This window comes from Lampris incognitus, chromosome 19, assembly GCF_029633865.1.
Source record: "Lampris incognitus isolate fLamInc1 chromosome 19, fLamInc1.hap2, whole genome shotgun sequence".
NCBI classification, from domain to species: Eukaryota; Metazoa; Chordata; class Actinopteri; order Lampriformes; family Lampridae; genus Lampris; species Lampris incognitus.
The window spans coordinates 2,905,224-2,923,207 of record NC_079229.1 but is presented as its reverse complement, the minus strand read 5'-3'; the positions used below and the strand labels follow the sequence as shown (position 1 = coordinate 2,923,207).

The 17,984-nt window shown below is 44.8% G+C and overlaps 1 protein-coding gene across 1 annotated transcript in view; it reads left to right on the top strand.

Annotated features, from left to right (window-relative positions):
- Nucleotides 1-387: 387 nt before the first annotated feature.
- zcchc2 (zinc finger, CCHC domain containing 2) overlaps nucleotides 388-17,984 on the top strand; it is a 55,047-nt gene continuing 37,450 nt past the window's right edge. The window contains exons 1-5 of the mRNA XM_056299465.1: nucleotides 388-1,267; nucleotides 11,725-11,857; nucleotides 15,458-15,528; nucleotides 16,899-16,970; nucleotides 17,719-17,819. Coding sequence (XP_056155440.1) covers nucleotides 473-1,267; nucleotides 11,725-11,857; nucleotides 15,458-15,528; nucleotides 16,899-16,970; nucleotides 17,719-17,819 — 1,172 coding nt within the window. The 5' untranslated portion in view covers nucleotides 388-472. The remainder of the gene's footprint in view (nucleotides 1,268-11,724; nucleotides 11,858-15,457; nucleotides 15,529-16,898; nucleotides 16,971-17,718; nucleotides 17,820-17,984) is intronic.

The following is a 17,984-nucleotide window of genomic DNA, read 5'->3' as shown; positions in this document are numbered from 1 at the left end:
GCTTGTGATGTAGAGCGGCGGGGCGGGGCTTATGATGTGAAGCGCCGAGGCGAGGCTTATGATGTAAACGGCGGGGCGGGGCTTATCATGTAAAGCGGCGTTGCGGGGCGGGCTTATGATGTGAAGCGGCGGGGCGGGGTTTATGATGTGGCGGGGCGGGGCGGGACTTATGATGTGAAGGGGCGGGGCGGGGCGGGACTTATGATGTGAAGGGGCGGGGCGGGACTTATGATGTAAAGCGGCGTTGCGAGGCGGGGCTTGTGATGTAAAGCGGCGTTGCGGGGCGGGGCTTATGATGAGTGACAGGACCAATGAAAAACAGTTCCGTCGCCTTGACACTGATTACTTTCAGAGACACCGTAAACGGCTGGTAGGACTTCCCCGGGTTCCGCGGCAGGAAACGGTTCCGCCGGCAAGACGATGTACACTTGCCCGTGATTTAAGCCTTGAATCCTCTCATGCTGTGCCGATAATGCTGGAAATGAAGCTGCCGATTATAACGGATAAGGAAGGAGGCGTCGAAACAGCGGAGGGCGAGTTCCTGGAACGGACGGACCGGGAGAATATTTCCAGGGCGTTCTCTGGCCACCCAGCGTCCGGCAGCTGGGACGCGTCCCCCGGGCACGCAGCCCAGCTGGAGAAGGAAGCCGTGTTCGAGTGGTTCGGCCTGCACCTCAGCCCTGCCAGGCGGGTGGAGTTCATGTGCGGGCTGCTGCATATGTGCCAGCCCCTGGAGCTCCGCTTTTTAGGATCCTATTTGGAAGACCTGGCGAAGAAAGACTACCATGTCCTGCGGGACTTCGAAGTCCGGGCGAACAGCCCGAATGATTTGGGGATTTTAACGGACGTGATCGACCCTGTCATCCGGTCCAAATTGTTGGTTTACCTCTCCCTGCTCGGGTCCGAAAGTAGGGAATGTGCTGGGATACTCTTCATGATCCTGAGCCATGTAGATCCCGCCTTGTTCTCCAAAAGCTACGGCCACCCGCGGCCTCCATTTCGGGACCCCTCTCAGCCTCCCTCGCGCCAGCGGGTGTGCCAGGAAGGAGCCGCGTTCGGCAAGGCAGAACCGGCGTGCGGGCTGCCCGCCGGCGAGGCAGCCACCGGACCCCTGGAACAACTGGCTCTGCTCTTCACCATGGCCTCGCTGCACCCCGCCTTCCCTTTCCACCAGCGGGAGGCGGTCCGGGGGCAGCTGGACAAAATCGACCTGGCCATAGCGGAGGGAAGACGACAGACTCATCCAAGAGTCAATGCCCAGCTGGCGGTAAGGCTTCCGATAAACCGCCATGGCCGGCGGGCTTTACGCAGGGGTCGGGTTCACGGGAAAACCTGCACCATCTTAGCTCTGGTGTGTGCAGCAGCAGGAGGAGGAGGAGGAGGGTGAGGCTACCAGAGCTCGTTCACACGCCGATGCTAGCTGCTATGCTACACGCTCCTCTGCTAGCCTGCAAATGCCCTTGTGAATAGCTTAGCTTAGCTGACCTAGTAGCCTATGCTAGCAAAGCTAGCTAGCTCACAGCTAACGTTAGCGAGTGGCTTATAGTCCCGTGACCGTCAGGTTTATAGTGCACATGGGACAGGGATATATATATATATGTGTGTGTGTATATATATGTGTGTATATATATATATATATATATATATATATATATATTTATATATATATATTTATATATATATATATAAAATCTGACTGGGGAGTTATGAAACGGCCCGTGAAGCTAATCTATGTCGTTACATAGGGAGAGACAACTGTGGTAAGACGCAGTAATTGTCGTGGTTTCTTGTTCGTGCACAGGGTCATTAGGTCTGTGAACTAATCATCCAACTTTTTAAATGAAGACGGAAAATCCTTCGCGTCAACAACACAAAATAATGCTTTTACGCTACTAAAGGCCAGGTCTGACACTCAAACCCACATTTTGTGATTGGCACATTTTGCTATATTTCATTGTGGCCTAAATTAAACCTGCACACTCCAGATGTCGAGGTTAGCTCATTGGGGTTGTTTAATTCTGGATTTTTTTTGGGGTTAAATGATTTGAGAACACGTCGTATACACAAGTCATATATTAAACTTCATATTTACTCTAATGATTGTGTCTCGAGCATTGCCTGAAGCTGTTAGATTAATTCACATTTGAAAAGACAGCTTTGCATTGGCTTTTATCAATTGGAAAGTGTAATGCAGAAGATTTTTTAATTCACTTTGGCCCAGCCATTTCTATAGTAAAGAGTCATTGAAGATTTTTACAATCTGGGTCTCAGTTTTGTAGTTTTTGCCATTGTGCATATCTGTTATGATATAATTTTACTCAACTGCGTCATTATGGATATGGGACCACCTCCGCTACACAGCGGCTTCTAGCATTGGACGACATCACTCACACAGAAAAAAAGAAAAGAAAACGTCAACAAACAAAAAAGGGAAAATAACCCAAATAATTGGAACAACAACATGACATTGTAAGCACAACAGATATGTCACTATTATACAGAGTTTTGTTATGGTTGAGTAATCAACAACCTCTGCCCATATATTATGCCATATTGCTTATATACTATATTACCCCTACACTATACATTATACCAGACCACAACTCCACACCCATCGTGCCCATATACAGTGTTATATACTCCCCCTATATTACACTATATTACACTGTATTATCTTATATACCAGAAGTATGCATTATATATTCACCTACTACCCACCTCACAACTTCATACTATGTTATTTACCTATGTTACAGCCACAACAATAAAGGCAATAATTTGTAACCAGTATGCAGCAGTTGAATGTGTATTTACAACTGTACATTTGTATTGCACAAACATTTGTATTGCACATCTGGTTTAAAGAGGTTGTGCACATCGTAGATATGTAGCCAAGACATCTTGACCAAAGGGAGCTATTTACAAAGCGTCATATTTACATAAGTTTTTATTCCATACTGTTAAGTGTTCATGAGAGAGACGGCCTGTGGGGGGGGGGGACTGTTCCTGTATCTGGTGGTTTTGGTGCCCATCGCTCTGTAGTGCTTGCCAGAGAGTAGGAGTTCAAACAGACTGTGTCCTGGGTGTGGGGGGTCTGTGCTTTTTCTGCCCACCTGTTTTCGGACTCTAGCGGTGTACAAGTCCTGCAGGGTGGGCAGGGGAGCGCCAGTGATTTTTTTTCTGCTGTCTTTACTGTTCGTTGAAGTCTGTTCCTGTCCTGTTTTGTTGCTGCTTCGAACCAGACCGTGATGGATGTGCACAGGACAGAGTCAGTGACTGTGGTGTAGAACTGGCTCAGTAGCTCCTGTGGCAGACCAAATTTCCTCAATTGCTGCAGAAAGAACATCCTCTGCTGAGCCTTTTTGAGGATGGAGTTGATGTTGGTCTCCACTTCAAGTCTTTGGAAATGGTAGTTCCCAGAAACTTGAAGGTCTCCGCAGTTGACACAGGGCTGTTGGATATTGTGAGGGGGAGCAGTGCTGAGGGGTGTCACCCAAAGTCCACTGTCATCTCCGCAGTCTAAAGCATGTTCAGTTCTGAGTTGTTCTGACTGCACCAGAGCACCAGCTGCTCAACCTACCACCGATACAGAGATTATTCACCATCCTGGATGAGTTCGATGACTAGTGTCGTCTGTAAACTTCAGGAGTTTAACCACTGGGTCCTTTGAGGTGCAGTCGTAAGTGTAGATGGAGAAGAACAGTGGGGAGAGGACACCTCTGGGGAGCACCAGTGCTGACTGTCCGTATACCAGAAGTGACTTCCCCCAACCTCACCTGCTGTTTCCTGCATGTCAGGAAGTTGGTGCTCCACTGACAGATGATGGGATATGTAGTGAGCTGGGAGAGTTTGGAGGAGAGGATTGATGTTGAGCGCTGAACTGAAGTCCACAAACAGGATCCTTGCATATGTCATCAGGCAGTCAAGATGTTGTAGGATGTAGTGCAGTCCCATGTTGATTGCATCATCCACTGACCTGTTTGACCAGAAGGCAAACTGTAGGGGCTCCAGCAGTTGTCCCGTGATGCTCTTCAGGTGGGCAAACTTCAGTCGTTCGTAAGACTTCATGATCACAGATGTCAGAGCGACTGGCCTGTAGTAATTCAGTCCTGCGATGGAGGGTTTCTTGAAAACCGGGATGATGGTGGGGCGTTTGAAGCAGGAGGGGATTTCACACAACTCCAGGGATCTGTTGAAGATCTGTGTGGAGATTGGAGCCAGTTGGTCAGGACAGGCTTTAAGATGGGGAGGCACCATCTGAACCCAGTGCTTTCCTGGTCTTGTGTCTCTAGAAAAGTCGGCTCACACCCTCTACATTTATCTTGAGTGCAGCCCGAGTATCGGGGCGGGGGGGGGGTTGGGGGTTTGCCAGAGGTCTGATGGGGGTGTTTTTGTTGGGCTGGAGTGGTAGAGGGGTGTCAATTTGTTCCTCTCAAATCTGTAATAGAAGATATTCAGGTCATCAGCCAGGTCTTTGTTTGTTGCCTCAGAGTGGGGGGATATGGTTTTCTTTAGTTTGTGATGTCTTGAACCCCCCCCCCCCTCCTGCCCTACACTGACGAAGGGTCATTGGCTAAAAGCCATTTTTTCAGCTTTTCAGTATAGCTTCTTTTAGCCACTCTGCTCTCCTTTGTCACTGAGTTTCTGGCCTGCTTGTATAGGGCTGTCGCCACTGCCATAGGCATCCATCTTGGCCTGCCAAAGTCGTCCTAGTTTGTCTGTGAACCATGGCTTGTTATTGTTGTATGTGCAGAAGGTCTTGGTAAGCACACGGGTCTTCACAAAGCTGATGTAAGATGCCACAGTGTCACAGTTAGTTCATCCAGATTGCCAGTTGCAGCTTCAAATGCACTCCAATTGGTGCAGTCAAAACAGTTTTGCAGTTCCTGCTTTTCTTCGCTGGGCCATTTCTTCACTGTTTTAACCACAGGCTTTGCAGATTTTAGTTCCTATCCAAAGGTTGGAATAAGATGCACCAAGAAGTGATCAGTGTGCTCCAAAGCTTCCCAGGGAACAGAGCAATATGCATCTTTAAGAATTGTGTAGCAGTGGTGCAGTGTGTTATTTTCCCTGGGGGGACAAGTGATATGCTGTCTGTGTTTTGGTAGTTCATGGTTTAATTTTGTTCTGTTAAAGTCCCCGAGGACTAGGAAAAGTGAGTCTGTATGTTTTTGTTCCAAGTCGAGTCAATTTTATTTGTATAGACCAATATCACAAATTTGTCTCACAACATCCTGTCCTCAGACCCTCGCAAGCCTCCAAGCTGGTAATCTGGTCGGTCAGGGTTTGCAGTGTGCCATTCATGCTGGCCTGAGGTGGGATGTAAACATCGACCAGGATGAAGGATGAAAACTCTCATGGTGAATAAAATGGCTTGCAGTTTAAGAACATTGACTCCAAGTTCGGGCTGCAGTGTTTACTTAACACTGTGACATCTGTACACCAACCTTCGTTTATGTAGAAGCAAATTCCTCCACCCGTCGCTTTTCCCGATAGCGCCATTATTCGATCTGCTCAGTGTAGGTGGAAGCCTGGCAGATGTAATCCACTGTTGGGGTGGATTTGCTGAACCAGGTTCCAGTGAAACAAAGGGCAGCAGAACATGCAAAGTCCTTGTTCATCCTGTTGAGGAGAAGCAGCTTGTCCACTTTGTTGGGCATGGAGCAGAGATTTGCCAGATGAATCGCTGGGAGTGCAGATCGAAATCCTCACTGTCAGAGCCTCACCAGTGCACCGGCCCACTTCCTCCGTCGGCATTGCCTCCATGTCTCACAGAGAGACGCTGTTCCTCTAAGATCTCCAAAAAAAAAATGTCCCAGGTTTGTGAAAACTGGTGAATAATTTAATCTGGAGTTAACTGCCTAATGTAAAGCAGTTCCTCTCTACTGAAAGTAACTGGGTTTGAGTAACAGGACACAGAGAATAAACAAACACATAGAAAATATTAGAGAGTGCTGTATGGAGTCTACCATCACGGCGCCATCTTACCAATATCCATGAACTTTGCTATAAGAGCATTATTTGGGTATATTTTGTGCAGAAGCTTGAAATGAATTTCTTTTGCCTTGTTTGAAATATAGTGTTTATATGGTAACAGCCAAAGGAAAGTCATAAACCTCCATAAGAACAGTTATGATAAGATAAAACATTACCAAACTCATCAAAGAGGTCTAGAATGTGATTCATAGGTCTATGATGCCATTTTGGAAAAAAAACAATGGGTCTCATTCGTCAATTGTTTGTACGTACAAATTTGTTTTATACACCCAGGGAATTTTTTTTAGTGCGGACATTTGTCTGAGAAAAGTGTAGAACCTGGATAACCCTGAATTTAGACACCAATTGGTTAACGATGTCTTTGCAAGCTTGGGCGATGGCTCATTGCAAGAGGTAGACAATAGGGTGTTAGGGTCGGGGTTCGGGGGGGGGACTGGGGGGAATAGCGTGATCCTCCCACACGCTATGTCCCCCTTGTGAAACTCCTCACTGTCAGGTGAAAAGAAGCCGCTGGCAACTCCACATGTATCGGAGGAGGCATGTGGTAGTGTGCAGCCCTCCTTGGATCGGCAGAGGGGGTGGAGCAGTGACCGGGATGGCTCGGAAGAGTGGGGTAATTGGCCAGTTACAATTGGGGAGAAAAAGGGGCACAAAAAAAAATCCAAAAAGTCCATCTATTGTCTTAACTGCTTATCCTGCTCTCAGGGTCGCGGGGATGCTGGAGCCTATTCCAGCGATCATTGGGCGGCAGGCGGGGAGACACCCTGGACAGGCCGCCAGGCCATCACAGGGCCTACTCACACACACACCCATTCATTCCTGGGGACAATGTAGTACCGCCAATTCACCTAACTTACATGTCTTTAGACTGTGGGAGGAAACCGGAGCCCCCAGAGGAAACCCACGCAAAAATATTAATATCGTGAATTCTTTTTGCCGTGTAATTGTGTAGTGGAACTCTAATATGGTGACAGCCCTAGTTTTGGTCATTAACACTTAGTAAGTGAAACAGTCCACACAGTTCAGTGCAGAGTCACCTTGTGCTTTGCATTATTGTCTCTTCACATGTTTGGTGTTTGTGTCATCCTTGTAACTATTGTGTCAGTAGGCACTGTGATGTTATGTTCATTGTCTCTGGATCAGTGTTGCTCAGGAAAAGTCAAGCACATCTATTGTACTTGATGGATACAGTATGAAGCTGGTCCTGTAAGGCCTACGCAACAAGGTATAGATTCTCATGATGAGCCTCTGTTGTACATAATTTGTCCATGGAGGATTCTCACGAACATGTACCACTTCCACCCAAACTTAATTTGTCGTATCATATTATCATAAATCAAACAGAATCCACATTTACTATTGCCGTAACCATCACTTCAAATATTTTATTGCAGTTTTACACACTTTCAGAAATACTGTGAGGAAACATAATTTGTTCCCCAACACATTTCAGAACTTAAAGAACAATCACACAACTTGACTTCGGCAGATTTGGACTTTCTTGGTAAAATTTTGAAAATGATCGACTTTGACGATCGGCAATCTAGAATATTTTTTTTTTAAAGAAATTTATTTCTGATATTTCCCTTGTTCTCCCAATTTAGTGGCCAATCGATCCCTATTTTAGTTCAAACACCCACCCTCGTACTGCATGTGTTCGCCAACTGCATCTCTCCGGCCGGCAGTCTCGAAGGAGACGCCTCCCCACTTTCGTGACAAGGTGACTCCAGGCCGAACCACTGCTTTTTCTGACACACAGAGACGCATTCATGTGACGAACACAAGCCAACTCGGCCCCACTCCCGAAGACAGCATTGCCAATTATTGCTGCTTCATGGAGTCCGGCCATAGTCGGATCTGACGAGACCGGGGCGCGAATCCCGGTCCCCAGTGGGCAACTGCATCGACACAAAGCCGATGCTTAAAATCAACTAAAGATCTATCCCAGTGAATCACCCCCCCCCCCGAAATGCCTAGAATTGAAGTAAATGAATAAGACAGTTTTACCAGTGTTTCCACAGAACAGATTGATCTTCATGCATTTCAGCACATACAGCCACACTCTTTTAAGTTGTGGGCTTGTCAGTTTTTCACTACAGTCCTTTGATGAATGAAGCTTTGCTCTTAAGTGCAGCTTTCTTTTCTGTAGCTGTCACTCAAATAGGGCCAGCGTTGAGCAGAATGCTTCAGTGGCTGGCCTCATACATGTCTGCGACAGTGTGTTTTTTTTTATGTACCTCACCTCACCTAAGTCGTCCATCAGGACGCCCCAATAGGTTTTCAGTTGCGCATGTTTGTTTAAAGCATGGGGCGCTACTCCTCATTCAGTTCTATGGTTCTCCACTAACTGGAGATTTTGTGCCTTTCCATTGTCAAGATTCACTGATCATCTGCAAAGCCACGATGTCCCCCCGTCCATAACATCAGACTATTGATGAATGCACCTAGGACTACTGCTGCCCATAGGAATAACAGGATTTATTATCGAGGTTTACTCCTCTAGATCCACCGTGTTCTGCTCTGTTGTCTACTGACAACGTTAACGGGATTACCGCGAGGAGGGTTTGGCTCTTCACGCTGCATGGACGGTCATTCACCATGGAGAGGCTATATTTTGCACTTCACATAGGATGCCACGAAAGGCTATCTAGGAAAGGTACTACTCCTTTACTTAACCCCAATAGGAGATAATTTAGATGAGACATAATGTCACACACAAAAAAAATTCACATATGCCATTTCCTTGCAGTTACTCAGAAAATCCAGAAAGCATGCATCTTTTGGTTCTGCTGGCTGCCTAGAAAAACACAAACGTTCATACTACACTCTCCAGCACTCAGCCCTTGCTCAGCCAGCACATATGGTTGTGCAGCAGTAGGATGTGATGTTCCGCTGACATCTCATGGCTCTGAAGAGGCAGTGTTGCAGCCTGGAGCTCTCACGAATCAGGTTAACAAACCCATCACTGTAAACATGGTGTTCTCCACTCTCACACCACTGATTTGTGAATGATGTAGTGATGCCATTAGTGCTGGGTTAACTGCAGATAAGCTGCTTACCAGACCTCTCTGTTATCCAATCATGCATGGAGCTGTATCAGTGATGATAGACACGACTTTGCCCATATCCAAGCCTCTTTTTTTTTCCAAAGAACTGGGTCACTTCATTAAAAATTATTTTGCTAATCGTTTGCCCGTGCAAGGGGAACAAACAAAGCATGTCTTCCTGAAAAGAACACTCTGCTCCATGTCACTCCCATCACAACCAATGGCAAGTGACATGGAATCAGCTTTCTTCAGATGAGAGAGCAGAGTGGACAGGTGGTCCTCTGCCAAAACCTTTACTTTTCTCACTGCGCTTCTGTCTGGCTATTGTGCTAAATTCAACAGATCCATAATCGTTTTCTTTGTCTCGTCATAGTGACTTAAAAAGATGTGCAATCAATATGGTGGAAGAAGTTTTAAGAACTCAGAATATGTGAAAGGGTTCTTGGCTTTTGCTCAATTTCACATAACACATAGAGATGCTGCCATTGCATTTTGCACCCAGTTTCTCCTTGAAGAGTAATCAAGTATTTCTGATTCTTGTGCAGAGGTAGTTTTGTGGATGGTAGTAACATAATGATTGTATGCTGTGATCAAATTAACAATTGTCTGTTTGCAACTCTGGTTTGGTTGAGGTTGGCACGGTGGCCCAGTGGTTAGCGTAGTTGCCTAACAGCAAGAAGGTCCAGGGTTCGAACCCCAGGGTTGTCCAACCTTGGGGGTCGTCCTCTGTGTCGAGTTTGCATGTTTCTCTCCGTGTCTGTGTGGGTTTCTTCCGGGTGCTCCGGTTTCCTCCCACAGTCCAGAGACATGTAGGTCAGGTGAATTGGCCGTACTAAATTGTCCCTGGGTGTGTGAATGTGTCGGGCCTGTGATGGCCTGGCAGCCTGTCCAGCGTGTCTCTCCACCTGCCGCCCAATGACTGCTGGGATAGACTTCAGCATCCTGCAACCCCAATTGGGATAAGCGGCTTGGACAATGGCTGGATGGATGGTTTGGTTGAGTAGTTGTCATTGAAGGCTGTGCTGTGTTTCAGAGTGTCACTTTACAGTAGCCACCTTGCTGATGGCTACTGTCTGACAGCATAGCAAATAATTCGGTTAAGCATTGGTATGGTCAAGTAAAATAAAACAAAATTGGCTTGGTCGCTACAGACACAATCGGCCGTGTCTGCGGGTGGGAAGCCGGATGTGCGTATGTGTCCTGGTCGCTGCACTAGCACCTCCTCTGGTCGGTCAGGGAGCCTGTTCAGGGGGGAGGGGGAACTGAGGGGAATAGCGTGATCTGCCCACGCCCTACGTCCCCCTGGTGAAACTCCTCACTGGTGACTCCACATGTATTGGAGGAGGCATGTGGTAGTCTGCAGCCCTCCCCGAATCAGCAGAGGGGGTGGAGCAGTGACCGGGAGGGCTCGGAAGAGTGGGGTAATTGGCCGGATATAACTGGAGAGAAAAAAAAGGAGGGGGGGGTGGAAATAAAATAAAACGAAATTGGTGAGGCCAGAGTTGGACTTGAAATTTCTATTTTCACTGTCAGCTTTGTCTTTTAGCACTGGCCATGTGGTTTGATGCAGTTAGTTATACATGCATTGTGTTAGTTTTCACCAGCAGCCTACACGGAACTGCCTGGCCAGTAACCCTTGCTGATTCATTGAGTCTGATAGGTAGCCAGTGCTAAATGGGGAACTGATGCATAGTCCAACATCCTCACTTCTAGTCCCATCAACCAATCAGATCTCCAGGTCAGATCAGATCTCCAGGCCAGGTCAGATCTCCAGGTCAGATCTACAGGTCAGGTCAGATCAGATGTACAGGTCAGATCAGAGCTTCAGATCAGATCTGCAGGTCAGATCAGATCTACAGGTCAGGTCAGATCTACAGGTCATATCAGATCTACAGGCCAGATCAGATCTCCAGGTCAGATCAGAACTCCAGGTCAGATCAGATTTACAGGTCAGATCAGGTCTACAGATCAGATCAGATCAGATCTACAGGTCAGATCAGATCTCCAGGTCAGGTCAGATCTACAGGTCAGGTCAGATCAGATCTCCAGGTCAGATCAGATGTACAGGTCAGGTCAGAGCTCCAGGTCAGATCAGGTCTACAGGTCAGATCAGATCTACAGATCAGATCAGATCAGGTCTACAGGTCAGGTCAGTTCTGCAGGTCAGATCAGATGTACAGGTCAGATCAGATCTCCAAGTCAGATCAGATCTACAGGAAAGATCAGATCTACAGGTCAGATCAGATCTACATGTCAGATCAGATCGGGGAAATGCAAACAGATGAACGGTAATGGAACATTAATAGTGTGATAATGTGATACCAAAACTATTCTCATGGTCAAAATGGCATTGAACAAGCACTACAGATATTTCTTACTGTGACATGACAGTTTAACTTCTCTTTCCTCATCAACTAATTTATGAAATGTGGACACAGTTGTCACATCAGTTTCCTTTAGAAATTCTTGTTGGCAACCAAACCCTGGCCTGCACTGGTAAAGTTGGCAATACTTGCAGTGCTTACAAGCAGCTTGAAGGAAAACAAGAAAAACTTTTTTTTTTAATTTTCTGCTAAATATTTTTGCCATTACATGAATAGGGGGTTGTTTGAATTTAATTAAATGTTGCAACAGAACCAGTAATTGTTTCTGGATTTTTGTGTTGCCTCCCAACCAGCAGAGGTGCCAGAAAAAAGACCACCTGTCACCTGGATTTGGACTGAGGCTGGGGGAGTGCACCACCTCGCAGGCCTCTGGCCAGAGCAGGCGCTCAGGCCCCACACAACCCAGCTTCAAGGTCACACAAAAAGAAGGTAAAAACACACACACATACACACACACACACACACACACACACACGCCTAGATACTTGCACAAACATACACAATCAAATGCAAACACATCACAGCAAGAAACTAATTTTTGTTTCTTATCTGCGGTGGTTTAAATCTGTGTTCAGTCTGGTGGCTAATAATAACAATGATAATAATAATAACAACAACAATAAGAATAATAACAACAACAATAATAATAACAATAATGATAAGAATAATAGGCCCACAGGCTAATAGTCAGAGTTACAGTGCTGCACAGAAAAGTGGAATTGAAATAAAAGAGAAAAGTGCATTTGGGATGAGATGATTTGTTCCTTTATTTAGAAAACATGACATCAAGACCTTTGGGGGAAAAAATGAAAAGAAAAAGTACATCGAGATTTGTGTCACATTAAAGACGCATAGAAGAATGACAATAATATCACACAGATGTGAAACTCTTACGCCTTTTCCTCTGCATGGTACTGGCTCAACTTGACTCAACTCGCTTTACTTTTCTGTATTTCGTTTTCCGCTGCAGATAGTAGAATCTCAGTGTTACTTGCTATGTGTTTTTCTCCCTCTTTGGATTCCCCCCCCCCTTTTTCTTCCCAATAGTACCCGTCCAATTACCCCACTCTTCCGAGCCGTCCCGTTCACTGCTCCACCCCCTCTACTGATCCGGGGAGGGCTGCAGACTACCACATGCCTCCTCCGATACATGTGGAGTTGCCAGCTGCTTCTTTTCACCTGACAGTGAGGAGTTTCACCAGGGGAACGTAGCGTGTGGGAGGATCACGCTGTTCCCCCTTCCCCCTGAACAGGCGCCCTGACCGATCAGAGGAGGCACTAGTGCAGTGACCAGGACACATACCCATATCCAGCTTCCCACACGCAGGGATGCCTGACCAAGCCGGAGGTAACACGGGGATTCGAACCGGCGATCCCCGTGTTGATAGGCAACGGGAATAGACTGCTATGCCACCCGGACTCCCGCTATATGTTTTTCTGTATTGTTAATGCATGGCATACTACCTGCTTATATGTTGTCCGTCTTACTAGTGCTAGTAGTCAAAGACAAAACTGGTAAAATATCCAGCATAGAAAATTACAGACCAGTTGCTCTGGCTAGCATACTTTCCAAAGTATTAGAACGAATTCCCTTGGATAGGTTTCAAGAATACATAATAGCCACTGACAATTAATTTGGTTTTAAAAATAAACAGAGCACAGATTTGTGTATATTTGCACTGAATGAAGTTGTTAGTAAGTATAGAAGACATAACACTACAATATTTATATGTTTCCTGGATGCATCCAAAGCACTTGATCGAATTAATCATGGTAAATTGTTTGTTAAACTGAGCGGGGGGTCCCCCATATTTGATAAGGATCTTGCGATTTTGGTATTCGCATTAATACCATGCGAGCTAGATGGGGTAAGAGTATATCTGCACCCTTCCTAGTGACCAACGGGGTCTGACAAGGTGGAATACTGTCACCTGTTCTCTTTAGTCTGTATATGGATGATCTCTAAAAAGTTAAGAGTGAAAGACTATATGTACGTATGGTGGGGGATAGTCTTATGAACCGTCTCATGTACGCTGATGACGTAGTCCTGTCTCCTTATAGTGGTGGCCTACAGCAACTACTCAGTCTGCTCAAGTTATGGTGTGCAGTATGACAGTAAATTTAACTCAAAAAATACTGCTGTCATGATTGCTAAAATCAAGGAGGATCAGAGGCAAAATTTTCCTTAATTCGTTATGGCGGACCAAGCGCTAAATGTGCTGAACAAAGTAAGGTATTTGGTTCCCATCATCAGGAATGAGCTATGTGATGACGACAATGTGCAGCGCCAGTGTTGCAGACTGTATGCACAATAATAATAATATTAAACTTTATTTATATTGCACCTTTCTAAACAACGTTACAAGGTGCCTTACACAACAGGATAAAACAATGCACATAGTCAAGATAAAACAACAAACTACAAAAAAATATAGGACAATGTCAGATCCGCTTCACAGAACAAGGTAAAACACTGTCAAAGCGCTGTCTTTGGGAGGGGGGCGGAGTCGGCTTGTGTTCGTCACATGAATGCGTCTCTGTGTGTGTCGGAAAAAGCAGTGGTTCGGCCTGGAGTCACCTTGTCACGAAAGTGGCGAGGTGTCTCCTTCGAGACTACCGGCTGGAGAGATGCAGTTGGCGAACACATGCATTACGAGGGTGGGTGTTTGAACTAAAATAGGGATCGATTGGCCACTAAATTGGGAGAAAAAGGGAAAAATCAGAAATAAATTTATATTAAAAAAAAAAATCCAGGTAAGAACATCACAGGAGGTTGAATCAGTTCATGTAGACACAGTGTTTATTGACAGGTATTACGTTTCATTATCATTTAAGTTGAATGATCAAACTATATTAACTATCACCTATATTAACTATTATTGTAGTGAAGATGTCACTTAGTTGATTGATTTCTATTGTAAAGATTAAATAAAAAATATTTTAAAAGGTATACAGAGGTATATTTAAATATTAAGTATTTATAAATATTAATATTATAAATATTAAATATGATTAATATTAGGTATATTTTAAATATGTTATAAGGCTCAGCGTTTTCGGTTTTTATTTTTCAAAGCCATCCAGCATGCCGACTTTCCCCACAAGAGGACACTGTTACATAACCTCACATGAAAAGGAACAACTATTGGATCCGTGGAAACATAAAATCCGGCTGAAAATCAGTTTAAAAGTCTGGGTATTTTTCGGTGAAACTCGGTAAAAACCGAATACACTGAGCCTTTGGTATATAGTAGTAGTAGTAGTAGTAGTAGTAGTAGTAGTAGATTTTAAAAGGTATACATAATTTGAAAATATAGAATCTTAAGTTTGCTAAACATTTTGATATATATTTTTTTTAAATTTATTTCCCTTTTTTCTCCCAATTTAGTGGCCAATTGGTCCCTATTTTAATTCTAACACCCACCCTCGTATTGCATGCGTTCGCCAACTGCATCTCTCCGGCCGGCAGTCTCGAAGGAGACGCCTCCCCACTTTCGTGACAAGGCGAATCCAAGCCGAACCACTGTTTTTCCGACACACACAGAGACGCATTCACATGACGAACACAAGCCGACTCCGCCCCCCTCCCGAAGACAGCGTTGCCAATGATTGCTGCTTCATCGAGTCCGGCCATAGTCGGATCTGACGAGACCGGGGCGCGAACCCCAGTCCCCAGTGGGCAACTGCATCGACACCAAGCCGATGCTTAGACCGCTACGCCATCGCGGACCCCAACATTTTGATATTTTAATAGGGTTGCTAGGTGAAAGCACATAGGACTAGTTAGAATCTGAAACTTTGTAGAGAATATTTAAAGATAAAGACAAAATAGTGACAACATTTCACGTAAGTCAATTAAAATATGTATAGTATAAACAAAGTAGTTTAGAAAGTACAGAACTCTAAATGTTTGGATAGTTTTGTTCTCGATCCCTATAAACATCTTGCTGTGTTTTCATTACATGTTTGTTATTTGCAGTATTTTTCTGTAATACCATTGTAATAACCACGTCTTCTGTTGTACTCCAGCAGTGCATTTAGAGGGGATTTTGCTGAAAAGTATCTTTCAGAGAAAAACAGACAAGGAATACAACTTTGAGGTACGTTCCTTCCCCAAACACGTCAAGGTAGACACAACACATATGCACAAATAAACCAGCCAGTGTCATGACTTGGTAGTATATGTTCGTTGGTTTACATTTTTACACAATTCTTAAATAGCACATCAATTATCCTCAGTTACCCAAAGCAACTTAAAAGTGTCAGCAGTTTGCAGATATATTCACGGGTCAGCCTACCCTCTTCGTGGTGCACTGCGTAGCAGTGACGTCAGACCAAGAGTGCATGTTGTGTCAGTGCAGTTAGTGTCAGTGTGCAGCAGGTCGCTCACCCGTAGTGTGATGCAGATAGTAGAGCATTCCAGACTACCTGGACAGAGCCTCAAGTCTATGTCACATTATCACTAAGGGACCATCCAGGTATGCCTTGAAAAGAAAAGTTTTAGGTATTTCTTAAAAGAAATAAGCAAGTGTGTAGCCCAGATGGAAGGCTGGAATCCATTCTGGCTTCCCTTTCTGTTTATATTTTATTGTTTTTATTGGTCTAATGTGTTGGATACATGCAAACCGTGTGTGTGTGTGTGTGTGTGTGTGTGTGTGTGTGTGTGTGTGTGTGTGTGTGTTGGGGGGGTGATTGTAATGTGCATTTTTACCCTGGAAGCCTGCAAACTAGTTACCCCACAGGAACAAATAAAGCATCTTATCTTATCTATCTGGGATGCAAAACCAAACCGTAAAAAAAGCTACTGTTCACTACACAAACCACAGCCCGGTTTGAGCCTGTGAGCCGCAGATTTCCGGTTCCACAAGGAAACAAAAGTTGTAGGTTGTGTCCACGTAGGACTCCCTTAACTTTCCCTATTCCTTTCCCCGGGGAGTAGTTGTCCAATGAACTGACAGTATACCAGTGACGAGTCATCTAGGTTGAACTGGAGCGGGGGAAACTCCTCACTGTCAGGTGAAAAGAAGCAGCTGGTGACTCCACACGTATCGGAGGAGACATGTGGTAGTCTGCAGGAGGGGTGGAGCAGCGACTGGGACAGCTCAGAAGAGTGGGGTAATTGGCCAAATACAATTGAGGAGAAAAAGGGGGGAAATCCAAAAGAAAAAATGTTTTATCAGTGAGAGTATATCATTAACATGAACAGAAATTCCAGGCCAGTGGTTTCTTCATTTGTGCCAGTAACTTTCAAAATGTTTGTGGCACAGTGCGCCATTAGTAAAAAGGCCATAGCGTGAACCCCGTGGATTTCTTATGTGATTTTACTATGATGTGTATGAAAAATGCCCCAGAAATGAATGTATTTGAGTGATGGTTTGGCTTGTGCAATTGTCTCCTAAACCCCCTGTCCTTGCATGTTTTTTGTCTTTCCTCTATGTGGTAAGAGAACATTTATGGTTCTGTGTTTCAGGTGAAGTGGTCAGACTCTTCGTTTAGTAATGTCACCAAAACCCACATGGAACTGGAGAACTTCTTGCTGAAGGTACTTGTTCTTTCATGTCAAGCTTTCATTCATCCAGCATGATAACTGGTGTATTGCCCACTGTTGATGGTGCTGCAAAGATGCAGCTGTGGATGTTTTAGGCTGCATGTTGGTGTCTCTTAGAGGTCCTTCTCTGGCCTTGCTTTAGCAAAAGAAAGAACTTTACTTGGAAGTAGAAGTATGGCATGAAATGTGGCTTTTAGGTTTCTGCACTCAGATGTGATGGACCAAAGCTAGCTTTCAGGTAAATTCTCTGATTACATATAGACTACGAGTAACGTTTTCAAGCTGATTCTTGTTTCTCATCCTGTTTCTGCCTGTTTCTACATTTTTATGGTTAAACGTTTCACCAGGCTGTCTTCAGTCCGTTTAAAAAAAGATTCACTTGGACAAATAGGAGCTTTAAGTCAAGTCAGGTTTATTTGAGTCGCCTAAAATTCCCAGGTAGTCCTGAAGGGCTTTACAGTCAGTACAATATACAACAATGTACGACATCCTCTATCCTTGGACCTGAGACATGACACCATGCCTCATTTACTTTACTTATCATTTTTGCTACTCACTTATTTTTACTACCTCGTTTATACTAAATGTTGTTTGTCCTTTATCTTGTTTTTTAACCATTTACCTTGTCTAGTGTTGGTGGTCTGCGAGTCAGCAAACGAAATTTTGTTGTATGTAAACAATGAAAATAACTTATCTTATCTTGTCTTAGTTGTCTCTCTTCTTCCCTCCCACCTGTCTCCAGCTTCCCAAAGAGCAGTGCACAGAGTCATTTGAGAAGGGTATTCTGAGGCTTCTCAACCAGGGCGAGAAGTTTGAGAACAGGGAGGTGGAGAAGAATCTCAGGTATTTCTAACAGGCAAATGCGAGTAGAGGACGAATGGTTGAGATGTGGTACAATTACTGCAGATATATTCAAACTTTGTCTGGGCATCTGTCATTTCTAGAAAGTTATTCTGTGATCTAAATGTGTTGTGCAGTCATTGTGAAGTAGCATGTGCATCTGCACAG